At 47.6% G+C, this 15,416-nt stretch overlaps 2 protein-coding genes across 4 annotated transcripts in view; one reads left to right on the top strand and one right to left on the bottom strand.

Moving 5' to 3' along the window:
- Positions 1–10,508, top strand: part of AMFR (autocrine motility factor receptor) — a 38,394-nt gene extending 27,886 nt beyond the window's left edge. The window contains exons 12-14 of one of the 3 annotated variants that reach the window (XM_030512777.1): positions 3,168–3,251; positions 6,870–7,054; positions 9,063–10,508. In XM_030512777.1, coding sequence (XP_030368637.1) covers positions 3,168–3,251; positions 6,870–7,054; positions 9,063–9,207 — 414 coding nt within the window. In that variant the 3' untranslated portion in view covers positions 9,208–10,508. The remainder of the gene's footprint in view (positions 1–3,167; positions 3,252–6,869; positions 7,055–9,062) is intronic. The other 2 variants (XM_030512779.1, XM_030512780.1) reach the window with 2 other exon arrangements.
- Positions 10,509–12,162: 1,654 nt separating this feature from the next.
- Positions 12,163–15,416, bottom strand: part of GNAO1 (G protein subunit alpha o1) — a 148,584-nt gene continuing 145,330 nt past the window's right edge. The window contains exon 8 of the mRNA XM_030512213.1: positions 12,163–14,051. Within this exon, the coding sequence (XP_030368073.1) occupies positions 13,864–14,051 (188 nt within the window). The 3' untranslated portion in view covers positions 12,163–13,863. The remainder of the gene's footprint in view (positions 14,052–15,416) is intronic.

Below are 15,416 nucleotides of genomic sequence, written 5' to 3'. Positions count from 1 at the left end.
ATGCAGTAGCCCTTGGACCAGTCCGGGCTGGGCAAGATGTGAAAAACGTGCTCTATACCGCAGCTGGGGAGAATGGTCCTACCTGGAGCCTCAGGCAGAAAGCTCCAGGGGAGACTCAAGGTTGGCCTCTTGGCTTTTGGAGTGGGGGGTACAGAGGATCCGAGGCTATACTTCAACTGAAAAAGAGATACTGGCAGCCTATGAAGGGGTTCGAGCTGCCTCAGAAGTGGTTGGAACTGAAGCACAGCTTCTCCTGGCACCCCGGTTGCCTGTGCTGGGCTGGATGTTCAGAGGGAAGGTCTCCTCTCCACATCATGCAACTGATGCTACCTATGTAAGTGAGTCGTACTAGGCACACAATGAGCTTGAATAGGAAATCCCGGTCCAGGAATCCTGGAACTCATCATGGACTGGCCAGAAGGCAAAGATTTTGGAATATCACCAGAGGAAGTGGTAGCATGTGCTGAAAAGCCCTCACTGTATGATAAACTGTCAGAAAGTGAGAAGCAATACGCTTTGTTTACTGATGGGTCCTGCTGTACTGTGGGAAAGCATCGGAGATGGAAGGCAGCTGTGTGGAGTCCCCTGCGACAAGTTGCAGAAACTGCTGAAGAGAGGGTGAATCGAGTCAGTTTGCAGAGGTGAAAGCCATCCAGCTGGCCTTGGACATTGCTGAACGAGAAAAATGGCCAGTACTTTATCTCTCTACTGACTCATGGATGGTGGCAAATGCCCTGTGGGGGTGGTTGCAGCAATGGAAGCAGAGCAACTGGCAACGCAGAAGTAAACCCATCTGGGCTGCTGCACTGTGGCAAGATATCGCTGCTCGGGTGCAGAACCTGGTGGTGAAGGTACGCCACGTAGATGCTCATGTACCCAGGAGTTGGGCCACTGAGGGACACCAGAACAACCAGCAGGTGGATAAAGCTGCTAAGATTGAGGTGGCTCAGGTGGATTTAGATTGGCAGCATAAGGGCGAATTAGTTTTAGTCTGGTGGCCCATGACACCTCAGGCCATCAAGAAAGTGATGGAACATACAGACGGATTTTTGACCCGAGTGTCAGCTTGACCATGGACAAGAAAGAATTGAGTCAGGCGTGGCATTGAGTGGGTATATCACATCCCCTGTCATGCACCAGCCACTGGAAAAATTGAACAGTACAATGGGCTGTTAAAAACTACACTGAGAACAATGGGTGGTGGGACCTTCAAGCATTGGGATACACACTTAGCAAAAGCCACCTGGTTAGTCAACACTAGGGGATCTGCCAACAGGGCTGGCCCAGCAAAATCAGAACTTTTATATGCTGTAGCCCCTGTAGTGCACATAAAAAATATACAGGGGAAGACAGTCTGGGTTATTCCTGCCTCAGGCAAAGGCAAACCCACTCGTGGGATTGCTTTTGCTCAAGGACCTGGGTGGGTAATATGGGAGGATGGGGAAGTCTGGTGTGTACCTCAAGGGGGTTTAATTTTGGGTGAGAATAACCAATGTTTTGACTTGTATGATGTTAGTTGCTATATAATACTGTATGCCATCACTGCTGTGGTTGCTGTATGCCATATCGACAGTATTACAGTAAGAATCACCCAGATTAGTGAAGAATGAATTTTGATGGATCAGAACTGCCTTCAGCATGCAAGAATCCAACAGCACACACCATCCTCCTGCCCTGAAGGACTGTTACGACAGATGGAGCCCCAAGTTGTGGATTAAATTAACTCAATGGACATTTTAGAGGGATGGCCTATAGATTGAGGGCGTGATTATCTGTGTGTATGTATCAAAAGACAGGAGAGGTAGTGATTAATTGGGATGCATTGGAAGGTGTGGGACCTGAGCATGACAAAGATAGTATAGAATAATGGGTGGATATTGTCTTGGTTTCAGTTGGGGTAGAGTTAATTTTTATCTAGTAGCTGGTAGAGTGCTGTGTTTTGGATTTAGCGTGAGAATAATGTTGGTAGCACACTGATATTTCAGTTATTGCTTAGTGCTTACACTCAGTCAAGTACTTTTCAGCTGCTTGTTGCCCTGACAGTGAGGAGGCTGGAGGTGGGGGACGGGGGCCCCACAAGAAGCTGGGAGGGGACACAGTTGGGACAGCTGATCCCAGCTGACACAAGGGATATTCCATGCCATATGAGTTCATGCTCAGTGTATAAAGTAGGGGGTCTGCTGCGCAGGGTCTGGCTGGGCATCAGTCTGCGGGTGAGGAGCGGTTGTTTTTTATTCGCATTGCTTGGTTTTCTTGGGTGTTATTTCTCTCTTTCTGTTGTTTTCATTATGATTCATTATCGTTGTTATATTCTATTTCAATTATTAAACTGTCTTTATCTCAACCCATGAGTTTTCTTACTTTTATTCTTCCAGTTCTCTCCCACATCCCACTGGGGGAGACTGGGTGAGGGGCTGTGAGGGGTTTAATTGCCAGCTGGTGTTAAACTACAACAGGATATTTTCTTTATGAAGGAAAGTTGGAGTCTATCACCCACGTCCTGTAGCTTGCCCCTGACTGATGAGATTGGACTGCAGGATGCATGAAATGCTTCCCTATGCAGTCTCAAAACACCTTATATAGTGCCAAATTCTAGTAAAAAAACCCTTTTTTACTAGAATTTGGATTTTTTTTTCTTTATTTTAATCTCTGAAAATGCAATATATTCAGTCATGTACCAAAAATATATTGAAAATGTCCTAGCTAGACCAGAGACAAATATTTGCTCAGTTAAATCAGCTTTTCTTGGTGGCTCTTTGTGCAGAGCCTTTAGAACATTTCCAATTGATTTCTTTGCTGACAGATAATTGAATTGTACCACTTAGGAGGGTTTTCTGCAAAGAAAGTAGTCGGCAAAATGATGCCTTGTTTTTAATTAGTGACAGCAGATTTCGGTAAAGCAGTCTGGGGATAATATTTCTCTTAATAACAATATTGAATTCTAGTTCTGTGTACATCAGATAGTACTGTTATTTGGAGCCTGTGTGTAGGGGAGCTGAGAGAATTCTCTTTCAGTACAGTGCATTCTGTTTATTGCTAACTTACCTATTTCTAAATTGAACATAACACATGATGTTGCAGAGGGCAGAGTTTGAATGTGTTCAAAGAACTTGTTTTTGTTTTGCCATTTCACACAGTGTATTAAACCCATGATGTTTGCATTTCAGCGTGCAGATAGCATTAGACCTGCATTGAACAGTTCTGTGGAACGGCATATTACTGATCAGGAGGATACTGAAACTGTCACCCAGGTAATTTGGCATAAAAATGGGCAAAAAGCACAATTAGATGCTGCATGGAGAGGTAAGTGCATTTAGTTCTGTATCAGATCAGGTTGGCGGCAGCCCTTCTGTGCTTTTCACACCAGAATTAACACTGTCAGGCAACTGAAGTAAGACTTCAACATGTAGCTCCTGTAAAGAATTATCTGTGGACTTTTCCTTTTCTTCTTTGGAAGAAAAGTGCTCTCAAGGTATAGAAAGAACAGAAGGAGATCATGTCTGTGTTCACATCTGGTCAGCCCCATCTGTGAATATGAAGAGCAGGATGCATTGCTCTTCCCCTTCCTCTACCCATTCCCATTCCATACGTCTCCAGATTCTTAAAATGAGTAGTATGTCTCTTCTGGGTATAAGAATTCTTTTGTATTCAGCAGGATGCACTTGGAGACGTGGGGAGCTTTGGTGTGAATGGAGTGGTATACAAACAGGACAAAGAGATAATAGCCTTTTTACGCATAAAGCACAATCATGGGTTTTGCTGTTCTTCACCAAGGGCTTTACTAAGCAGGACATGCTTAGCTAAAATGAGGCAGGGAGAAAAAAATTAGCCTGTCAGCAGAATAAGGTCTCAGTCTACTTTCGTTTTGCCTGACTGTAATAGCAACGTGGTGAGGGTTTCTGTTTTATAAACCTCCCTTTCCGCTGGCGTAGAGAGTGAATTTGTGAGGTGTGTGACTTTCTGCCTCTGTGGCCTTTAATAACTCTAGCCATGATGGTGAACGATTGTGTTGCTGCTCACCTTTCTTCCTGCCTGCCTGGCACTACCTGTGTCTTTGTCCTTCCTTCTGCAGAACTTGAAAAACCCAAGAGTGGTGTCGTTGTGTCATTGAGCATGTGCTTTCCAATAGTAGCATCTTCTTGTTTTGAATCACAGCTAAGCACTTCGCTCAGGCAACGTGTTCTGGTTGGAGCGAATGGCAGTTTGAGTGGAGAATGTATTTTTGTTTTGTAGAACAGCAGAGTGGTAGCCTGGAGGTCCATGAACAGTCCTGACTTTCCTGCAGCTGAGTGGGGCTGCTGGTGGCTGGGGAGGGGATGAACTGGTGGCCTCCACACAGTTTCTCCTAGGTGGATATTTCCTGTGCCTAATGGGATTCATACGCAAAGGCTGAAGTGAGAGACCGAGACTGCGTGCACTGAGAGAAAAATTGCCACTGGGAAGAGTCATGGAAGCTCCAGTTGCTGTTGTCCTCTCCTGCCTCATAAATGCTTTGTGGATAACCACTGAGATCTACCTAGGAGTCAAGCTTGCTTACCTCCTTGCTATGGCTGGTATTTCTGTTGTGGAGAGACAACTTGGGAGCCCAGGGGCATCCTTCCTCTAGGAAACTTGCATCACTTTTGTGTCTCTTTGATTCTGATTTCCATTTTTAACTGATTACCTGGCATACTGTAGATGTTCTCTTTCTTCTTGCCAGAATAATATCTTGGTGTAATCAGTCAAACTCTTGTCTGTGTGGAGAGCTCTAGCAGCAGACAAACTACTTCAGCAGGTTGCACTTGATTTTTAAGAAGTTATCTGAAATGCAGGTGGGAAGGGACATAAGCCATCATCATCTCCTCTGGGTGAGACTTGAATTTCCATATAGTGGGTAGATGTAACTTCACACCTTATGACACAGTCCCTGAGAGAGACTATGGCAACTCTAGTTGCTTTGTGCTGCAGCCTTGTAGTAAGTTATACAAGCTTTCCATCCCTTTCCTTCATTTATTTCAAACCAACATACCCACTGGGAACCTTTGTAGACCTCCAACAGCAAGTTGAAGATCTTTGTTGATCTACAACAGCAACTCCACTGGAGTTCTGCTTGCTGGACATAACACTTCTTAGGGGAACTAATGCACTCAAACAAAAGCAGCCTTCTTCACGAGTAGCATTGGTTTTCCTCTGTGTCATATATCATATTATGACAGTTATATCTAGAACTCAGAAGTCTTAAGATAGAGATAGTGACTGATTTTTATTTCCCCCGCCAAATGTAGGTTATGGTTTTGGGGTGTCAGTGCTGACATAATGTAAGGGTAGTTGAGAGACATCTCTAAGCACCATCATGGTATTAATTGTGTTAAAGGTTTGGGAGATTATCCTTCAAATTTTGTGGTGCATTTATTTAACTGTTTCTGTAATCTGGGGTGGAAATGGGTCAGACTGCTTAGGCCTAGCTTGTAAACTGTTGTTACAAAGCTGCAGCTTGCCTGGTGCAGCTCTTGTGTTGTGTTCCCTCCCTTCCCCTTGGGAATCCATTTTATTGTCATTGCTGAAGCACTTGGTGACTCTAGAGACGTTTCTGAGGCATCCCATGGCTTTCATGAAACTCTCTGAGCCTGAAGGAGTAGTTTCTGTAGTGTACAGGTTTCTGCTTCTGTGATCTGCTGTCATACTGAGGCTTCTCATGACCTTTACTGCCATTAGTTTTCGTATTTTTGTCTCTAAAGCCTCCTCACTCACCACTCTTGTGCTCAGATAGAGGAATGGGTTCTGGGTATTGATTTTTGCATCTTTGTAACATTACAAAAAACCCCAAAACCTTAGGTGAGCTAGCTGGCTTCTTCTGATACAAATGGTCCAGGGGGAAAAAAACGCAATTATGTCTGAACGTCATCCATAACGAGTGCCTCCTCACTGCTTTACCCAGCAGAGCTTCTCTTTTCCACGTCCACCTGTGTGGTAATCAGAAACAGCGCTCACGTTTCTCCATGTCTGTTCCTCTGGGTCTGCCAAGGTTGTCTTCACCCCAAGTACAATCCATGGGATCACTGTGTGGAGCTCTTGCTTCCTCCTCTCGGATGCATCCTACTTCTTTGAGTAATACTCTGGGATACCAGATGCTGGCTAAACCCTTAAGCCCTTCATCACGGTGATTTGTTTCTTGACGCTACCACGCTTAGTAACATCTTGCTGTTCCACCGCAGAGCTGATGTGATTGTGTATGACAGAATGTGATCAGGATATGCTGTTTCACCTCTGCTAGTTCACCAGCGTCATCGTTCAGCAGCTCAGTTTTCATGTTGGTCAGCTGTCAGGGGTGAGGAGGTGCTGTGTGCAGGGCTGCCAGCTCCTTGTATTGACACTGTGCCTGGGACAGTGGCCAGCCTTGCTGCAGCAGTCCAGATTCCTGGTAATTTGGGTGCTGCAGAACTCAGTGAAACAAAGCCTCATAAATCCCTTCTCAAGCACACATCTTCTTTGCAAATACATTTGTAATTCTTCCTTTAGTATATGGATTTCTTCTGCCTTTTCAGCTCTTTACTGTTGCATTGCTTGTCAAGTCAGCTGCAGAACCTATTTTAAATGGCCCATTTTCAGAGAGCATTAATTATGAGTAATTAATGTTTGTCTTTGAGATTACTTTCAAACATGGCATAAAAGATACAGTGTTATAGAATGCAGGCTCTTTGAACATGTTTTGAAATAGCTTTGTTCTGTATTTTGGCTGGGGTTTTCAAAGGAGCCCAAGGGAACTGGGTACAGCAGGTGAGAGTCTGGTTCCTTCCAGTGCCTCAGAAAATTACAGTTCAGTGTAGCTTGTTGATTTGATGCAAATTTTGTTAGCAAATTTTGCAAAGACCTTTTTCCTTTTCTCTTAGTCTGAGATAGTGCCATTGGAACTCAGCTCCAGACTGGAAGAAATGGTGGAATTCAATGAAATGGAAGCAGAGTCTAGTGAAGCAGAAGATTTTGAGGCCAGGGGAAGTCGCTTCTCAAAGTCAGCTGATGAAAGGCAGCGTATGCTGGTTCAGCGGAAGGAGGACTTGTTGCAGCAAGCTCGAAAGTATGTTCCTTGCTAAAACTCCAGCCTGGCCACTCAGTTATAGCCCCCCCAGAATGGAGCTCAATTGGATTATGACCACTGAGAGCCTGGGTTGTTGCAGGAAGTAGTAACAGTGAATGCATCTGCTACAGCAGGATCAGGGTACTGTTTAAGATGACTGTTGCTGATAAACCGAACTCTGAAGCAGTGTCATGTGTCCCAACATGTACACAGCTTCCTTAGTGGTTGATCCAAAGCTCTTCGAAATCAGAGGATGATTTCTCCAGCTTGGATGGGCTTTAGTCTGAGTCTGTGGTAAGAGAGAATGCATTACTTGTGCTGAGTCCTCTAGTAATCTTTAGCTTGTCTCCTGGCATAAGTGTCAGCCCTCACTGCCTGTGCTGTTCCAGCTGAAATCACTGTCAGGCACCACTCTCCAAATACAGAGCAAGTGTCTTAAGCACAAAGCAGCAAGGAGTAGCCACTTCCTAAAGCCCACCAGCGGAGCTCATGACCAGCAAGTCAACACCTGACCAACTAGTAATAGGTGTTATAGGTAGAATGAAACTTTCTTTACATGTGTTCCGTTCATATTGATGAACTTTACTAGCATCCAGTTGCTGATTAAAAAGAATAGGAAAAGCACTTCAGTCACGTAGAGAAAACTTTTTAGCATTTGTAATCAGTGTTGTCCCTTCCTTTGCATTGCAGGGAGACTCTGAAAGGGGCTACAAAAACTACATGATGTGTCCTTTGTGTTAGCAGGCTACCTTTGCTTGTTGGGTTTTTTCCCCACACTGAAATGCCTTTAGATAAATAACCGAGGCTATGACACCTTTTACAGTTTGTCTGCAAATAGGCTTGCTCTAAGAATAAGTTTTCCTTGATCTTTGAATAATGTCATTTAGGGAGATAAAGTGCTGTTGGTTTACTGGTTTACTGGTTCCCTTCCTGCACTGAAGAGCTGTGGAATTGTGAACTGCTATATTTTGTCACCAAGTGTAAGAACTCCTTGGGATGGTAACTTTGGCAGCTGCTTCCTTGTATTTTTGCCTTACCTTACGCTTCACAGCCCTAGTACCCCTTCTGTCATAGGCTTACTTGTCATCAGGGAGTGACTTCTCGTGGTAGAGTCATAGAATAGTTTGGGTTGGGAGGGATCTTCAAAGCTCATCTAGTCCAACCCCCTGCAATGAGCAGGGACATCTTCAACTATATCAGGTTTCCCAGAGCCACATCCAGCCTGGCCTTGAATGTCTCCAGGGATGGTGCATCCACCACCTCTCTGGGCAACCTGGGCCAGTGTTTTACTGCTCTCATTGTACAAAATTTCCTCCTCATGTCCAGCCTGAATCTCCTTCTTTAGTTTAAAACCATCACCCTTCATCCTGTCACAACAGGCGCTGCTAAAAAGTCTCTCCCCATCTTTTTACAGGCCTCTTTTAAGATCTGAAAGGCCACAATCAGGTCTCCCCAGAGCATTCTCCAGGCTGAACCCCAACTCTCTCAACCTTTCCTCATAGGAGAGGTGCTCAGCCCTCTGATTGTTTTTCGTGTCCCTCCTCTGGACCCTCGCCAACAGGTCCATCTTCTTCCTGTACTGACAACTCCAGAGCTGGACATAGACTCCAGGTGGGAGTCTATTATTATTAGTATAGATTATTATTAGTAGTATAATTATTATAATAATAATTATTAATCTGCAGAGTAGAGGGGCAGAATTACCTCCCTTGACCTGCTGGCCACACTCCTCTGGATGCAGCCCACTGCACTGAGGCAGTGGCTCCTTTCCAGAGGCGTGAGAGTCTTGCACAAAAACTAAGAGCTTAAGCCAGCTCTGCAACATCTACCATAGGTTATATGGGCTTTTATCTTTTTGAGTACATGGTGCCTGTGCTTTTATCCAGGTATTTTCCTGCTTTCAGTGTGCCTTGCAACCCTCCCTTCATAGATGTACCAGCAAAGTATTGTCCAGAGCCAGAATGAGGCAGGCTATGCTCACCCATCTTTTCCCTTTCTGCTCGTGCAGGCGATACTTCAACAAGACCTTGGAGGAGGAGCGGACCACAGGGAAGCCCTGTCCCAAAGGAGCCTCAGCTGATGCTGTGACCCTGCGCCGCAGGACACTGGCTGCTGCCGCCGAGCGGAGGCTTCAGATGCAGCACAACTCGTAGCGCTGTCACCCTCCTCCCTCCACCTCGTCAGCAATGTCGAATAAAGAATTAAACACACCTCCCAACCTCCCTGCGCTTTCTGTACCAACGGGATGTGTCTCTTCAGAGTTCAGCTGGCGGAGCCGCCTCTCCGCCATGTAAAGCATGTGGTCTGATAATGTTTGGACAGCTGACTCATTAACCTCTTTTTTGTAATATTTTCTACGTGACGTTGATCCCCTCCAAGAACAAAAGGCAGTTTCTAAACCATGGGTGGGATTTCTGCAGCTGGCACGAGGCATTACGCTGGCTGCACCGCAGAGGCTGTGGAAAGAGTGTTCTGGATTAGCAGCTGTGGGCACAGGTTGGAATCAGGAAGAGTTACTCCAAAAGGGAAGAAAGCTTTAGAAACCTGGAGCAAACCCTGTGTTAGGTGAGCAGGTGCCGGCTCTGCAATCAGAGAGGGGTGTTAGGTAGTCCACGTTGCTGGAAAGTCAGTTCTTAGGCTGGGTGGATGTTGTGTTCCTACAGAATACAGGGAAAACAGAGTTCATGAGTGGTGCAGTGGAGCAGTGATTCACCAGCAGTAAGTTGTTGACTGTTGCTGAGCTCCTCTGTGTCTGGCTCTGTCACTGCGCAGGGCTGAGCTGTTATCCTCTGCCCATGCCCAAAACTACCCAGACACTGAGGGCATGGAGTGAAGAGAGGGTGTGAAGTGAGGTTAACAGCCCCTGCGGTTCAATGTTAGCATCCAGCAAGGGAGTAGAACAGCTTGCCTGCTCTGCACCACACGGATGGGACTCCGTGGAGACAGCTCCGATATCTTGCTTTTGATTTCTGTTTCAACCCCACAGCTCTGTGAGTTTATTCCGAAAGCCTGGAGGGACTGGGGCTGGCTGCAGCCCAACTGCCAGCCTCTGCTTGTCCTTAAGGACTTTGCCCCAAGATCCATGTGGAGCCGCTGATGCTAGCTTTGCACAGATGAGTTTTCAGCTTCTGAAGCGTGAGTTCTGATATCACCATCCTTTAGAAGGATCCCAGTATTACCTAGAAGTGTTGGTAACTTTTTTTACTGTTGGTTTTGGAGGACATTTGCAGGTGAATTTAATGCAAAGAGTTGCATCGGTGTTTAGGTGACAGTAATTTATTTCAATAAAACTCTGTGGGAGGCCTTACCTTGCGATGCTGTTAGGTTTTTTGAGATCTTTGGTTTTGCTCAGAGCACTGCTGTTTTGGCTTTATTGTTAATAAAAAGATCCAGAAAACAACCAAAAAACCCCACACAAATAAAATCTTGGTCAGTGTTGGAAACTGTTTGGAAATTTCTGGAGTGTGACGTGTCCTGTTCCTGTTGTGTATTTGGGTTATAAGTGCAGTGCCTGCCCTTTGGTCCCCTTTGCTTCCCCCTTTCTATGGCATGGAAGGGAGCACAGCTGCCCAAGGCTGGATTGGGACCACTTTCCCAAGCCTGGGGCTGCAGAGCTGGAATTCAGTCGAGTTGTGAACGTGGAAGTGGAAGAGAAACAGCATCTTCAGCGACTGTAAAAGTAAAGCAGGGCTTTGAACTTCTGGCAGCAGCCTTCCAGTACCTAAAGAAGCTGACAAGAAACCTGGAGAGGGGCTTTGGACAAGGGCCTGTAGGGACAGGACAAGGGAGAATGGCTTTAACCTGACAGAGGGGAGACTGAGATGGGATCTTAGGCAGAGGTTCTTCCCTGTGAGGGTGCTGAGGCGCTGGCACAGGGTGCCCAGAGAAGCTGTGGCTGCCCCATCCCTGGCAGTGTTCAAGGCCAGCTTGGACACAGGGGCTTGGAGCAACCTGCTGTAGCGAAGGTGTCCCTGCCCGTGGCAGGGGGTTGGAACTGGATGAACTTTGAGGTCCCTTCAACCCAAACCAGTCTGGGATTCTGTAATTCTTTCCAGACTTCTCCTCTTGTTGAATTCCTGACCTTTTCCTGGCAGCTCTTCCCTTTGCTCCCCCTGGCCACCGCTGGACACATCGTTGCCTGCGGCACTGCACAACACAACTGACGCCAGGGGTAAGAGGCTGGTTTGTGCAGAGCAGCCCATGGACCAGTGGTGGCCTCCTGGCTGGCTCTGCTTCCCTGGAAAGGGAGGTCATGCAAGGAGGGGCCTGACTGACTTCCCTGGTGCCAACATGAGCTGCCTTTGGATTGCTGTGAACAGCAGGAACCTTGTTCCTGTGAACAGCAGGAACAGCCAGAAACCCGGCTGGGCAGGAGGTGCTGCTCCGTGATGGAGCATCTTTTCCAACCAGCCTCCCCTTCTGCAGGCAGGTGGTGATGTTTGCTGGGGACGCGGCGTAAAGCTGGGCTGGGGGGTCCTGGCTGCTGGGTAACCTTCCCTATAGCTCTTCACTGCGGGACTGGGAAGTGCCGGAGGGGATGGTGAGTGCCAGGCTAGGCCAAGGGGCAGCTGGGCTCAAGTCATGAGCCTGATGTGGTGTGTGCAGGAGCTGCGGGACCCACGATGGAGGGGAATGTGGAAAGAAAACCCAACCCATGCTGCGAGAAAAACCCAAATTGTGCGGGTAAAAATCCTCCAAACCAATCCCAAATTGCTCCTGCAGCAGGGACTGAAAATCTCAACTCTTTTGGAGAGCCTTCCTCTATATCCTAAGGAGAAAAACTCAAGTGCTGGGGGGGGGGTCTGATGTTGCCACATACCAGAGGCCTTCCCTGGTGGCTACCTCTGCACTCCCAAAGGAAACAAAGTATTTTCTTGCATTGGGAGTTTCTTTGGGGGGATTTTTGCTCCTGGTGCTGTTCTGCAGCAACCTGAGCCATCTGGAAGAGCTTCCATGCTCCCCCTTCCACCCAGCTCAGCTCAGCCCCTCCTGCCTGCCCTACCAGCCACAAACACACCCAAAACTGCAAGGTTTAGACCTTTTTCTTCCTTTTCCCTTGGGAAAGGGGAGGAAAGAAGCAGGCAGAGGCGCGGGGGGAGAGCCCGGGGTACAGACAAACATTCTCTTTATTGAGCTACACATGAAGTTTTCCATTAGTCAGAGAAAGAGATTGGCAGTGTGTAATATATCACAGAAACCTCACTGATTGGTAATAGAAAGGCTTAGAAAGACCTGGCGCTTTATATATATATATATATATATAATATTCTTTTATTTTTAGTTTCTTCTTTATGGATTTGTTTTCTTCTGAAGAGCTGAGGCTGCTCTTCTTCAGCAAAGGTAACTTGTAAAAGTGGAGCCATGAAGATGTCTGGTTACTAATCAAAGTAGAAATGACGAAGGGTTGGTCATGAAAACGGTGGCTTCAATGTAAACACTACATTCGGTTTTTGTTTTTTTTTTTTTTTTTAATGATTTTTTGTGGTTTTGTGTGTGGTTTTTTTAAATTTTTAAATCATTTTCATTCTTGCTTTCTTTAAAGTTTGTTTTTTAAAGTTTTTTCTTTTTTTTTTTAAGCTTTTTTATTTTTATGCAGCACAAACATCCCCACATGAGAGAGAAAAAACACCATCCACTAAGAGGGAGAGAGGACAGGGGTGTTGGGGGGGGGGGAAAAGGCAGCACAAAAGAGCATCCACTGGAAAGTTAAAATTAATAAAAATCAACCAAAAAAATTATATATATACCCTAAATGAAAAAGACCCGAACAAAATAAAAGCTCAGATGAACTCAATGTCTGTGTGACCCCCCCGATGCTCCTCTGGGGCTGATCCAGCTGAGCTGTGCTTTTGGGGACCAACCTGCAGAGCCAGCGGGGAGTTGTTAAACCAGGAGGGAGGGAAAACAGGGGGAAACCCCCGCCAGCCCCTGGCTGGTGCGGGCTTTGCCCTGAAGCGGGGTGGGCAGCCCAAAACATCTGCCCTAAAACCCCAAACCCCAGCAAGGGAGCAGCCGGAGGATGCTCCCACCGCAGCCTGCCTCCTGAAGCAGCCGGGATGGGAGGAACGGGAACAGGCCTCGTTGCTGTTGTTGTTTCCCTTCGGTATTTGGCCAAGGGGCGGGTTTTATGTTTTCCCCCTTTTTTAAAGACAAAAATGTATGTTTTGGGTTCTGGAGGCTGGGGGTGCCGGTGGGGCTCAGGGCAGGCGGGAGCCTCCCTGCGCTGGGAAGAGGAATAATTAATCATAATAATGAAATAAAAAAGCCAACCTACAAGAATTAATTATAGTAATAATAATAGTAATAAAAAAATAAACCCGCACGGTCAAATGGGGGCTGGGAGGAGAAGCCCCCCCCCGCACATGAGCCCTGGCACGGCCCTGCTTTTGCTATGGGGTGATCCCAGCGCTGCCCCTTTGCCCCACAGCTCTGGGAGTGGGGCTGGGCAGAGCCCCCCAGCCCCAGGGCTGCCCCCAGGATTCAGCCAGGGGCAGGGGGATCTTAGATGAACTAAGGAGGTGGATGTGGATTTTATATCTCTATAGATGTATATATATAATTTTTCCTTATGCCTTTTTATTTACCAACTCGCACGATCACGGTTTGTTTTTCTCTCGATCTGTTTTGTTTTCAGTTTGTTTCACTTGTTTTTCCCGCACGCGTGTGTGTGTGTGTGTCTGTGTGTGGTTGCGTTGGGTTATTATTATTATTATTATTATTATTATTATTATCCTTTATTTTCGTGTTTCTTTTCTCTCCTGGCACCGCGGCCGCCGCCACCCCACAAGTCGCTTTGCGCCGGGGGGGGGTCAGTACAAGCCGCAGCCCCGCAGGTTGTTGGCAATGATGATGTCGGTGACGGCGTCAAATACCACCTGGATGTTGTTCGTGTCTGTGGCGCACGTCATGTGGCAGTAAATCTCCTTGTTGGGGGAGCGGTTTTTGCTTTCAAACTGTGCTTGGATGTAGGCGGCTGCGTCCTCGTAGGTGTTGGGACCTGCAGGCAAAGGCGGGGGGACAGAGCAGGGCGGGTCAGGGCCGGGATCACCACCCTCTGGCCACGCGCCCTGCCCCTCGCCGCTTGTGATTTATTTCTAACAAAAACAGGCAAACTCTTGTTATTTTCATTTTTTCACCCCCAGCAGGGCCCATTTACTCGTTTTCCTGCCCCGTCTCTCTCTTCCCACCCCCAGTTACTCTTTTCCACCCCATCTGGCCCCATTTTCCTCCTCTTTTCCTCTGAATCACAGAGCATCTGGGCTCCACTGGGACTCCTCCCTCCCCACCTCTGCCTGCTTTGCCCTCTCTGCCTGCTCCCCTTTTTCTCCTTGGGGAAAGGCAGCAGCTCCCAGCAGTGCCCAGGGACACTCCTCTGGCATCGCTGCTGCCCCGGCACCGCGGGTGAGTCCCCACGGCACATCCCAATGGAGTGTGGGGAGTGTGAGAGTGTGAGGTAGGGAGAGGGTTGGTGGCCACTCCAATGTCAACCATGGGTGGTACCTGGGCACCCTTCGTGGGGCTGAGCCCCTCTGGGAGCTGTGGGGCTGGGGTCCCACCCCTGTATTGGAATGGGTGATCGGGGCAGCGTGGCAGGAGCTGCCTTGGGATGTGCTGTTGTTGCCTGTTTCTGTAGGGCTGGAGAGCGGCAGATGTTGGAGCTGGAAAATGGGCATTACTGTATTAAGCTGCTTAGGGCAGCACCCAGCCCCTTGCGGGAAGCTGCAAAGCCTGAATGACACCCCTGGAAGAACTGCTCTTATATGGGGATTTATCTTGCTCTTCCAGCTTGCCACTTCCACCCTCCTTCCTGAAGGACAGGGGGAGATGGCCTGGTGTGAATGGAATAGCCAGGATGTGCTGTACGGCTTCATGTGGGATAGCTTGGGACGTCCTGCCAGGTGGCTGGGGGTAAAAGTGCTGCTGCTTCCATGATGGAGAAACCGCAGAACCTCCGGTGGAAACGCTGGTGCGCTTCTGCCATAAGGCAAAGGGGACTGTCGTGCTGAGGACCCCCGTGTCCCCAAGGTATTGCGTCCACGCAGAGGGTGTGCTCTGGAGCCTCTGAATCTGAGCTGATAGTTCCTTCTCCTGGGAGAATTCAGAAGAGAGATCTGTTCTTACCCCATGTTCTTGGGTTTTATTCTTTTCTCCAAGACAAGCCGGAGTCTTGGAGACTTGCTCAAAGACGTCTGATTCTCTTGTGGTTTCAGACTTCTGCTGTAAAGAGGCACTTTCCTTCCCCAGCTGTGCCCTGCACAAAGGCGCTCCTGGGAGGATGCAGCTTGGAGGAGCACATGTCTTGGGTCCTTTAGCAGGAACTTCTCAGGAACTACCAGCAACACCATGGCTCAAGTGGGAAGCA

The sequence above is a fragment of the Strigops habroptila genome, chromosome Z (genome assembly GCF_004027225.2).
Source record: "Strigops habroptila isolate Jane chromosome Z, bStrHab1.2.pri, whole genome shotgun sequence".
In the NCBI taxonomy this organism is placed as follows: Eukaryota; Metazoa; Chordata; class Aves; order Psittaciformes; family Psittacidae; genus Strigops; species Strigops habroptila.
The sequence above is the reverse complement of the archived record's forward strand: the minus strand, read 5'-3'. Positions and strand labels throughout refer to the sequence as shown.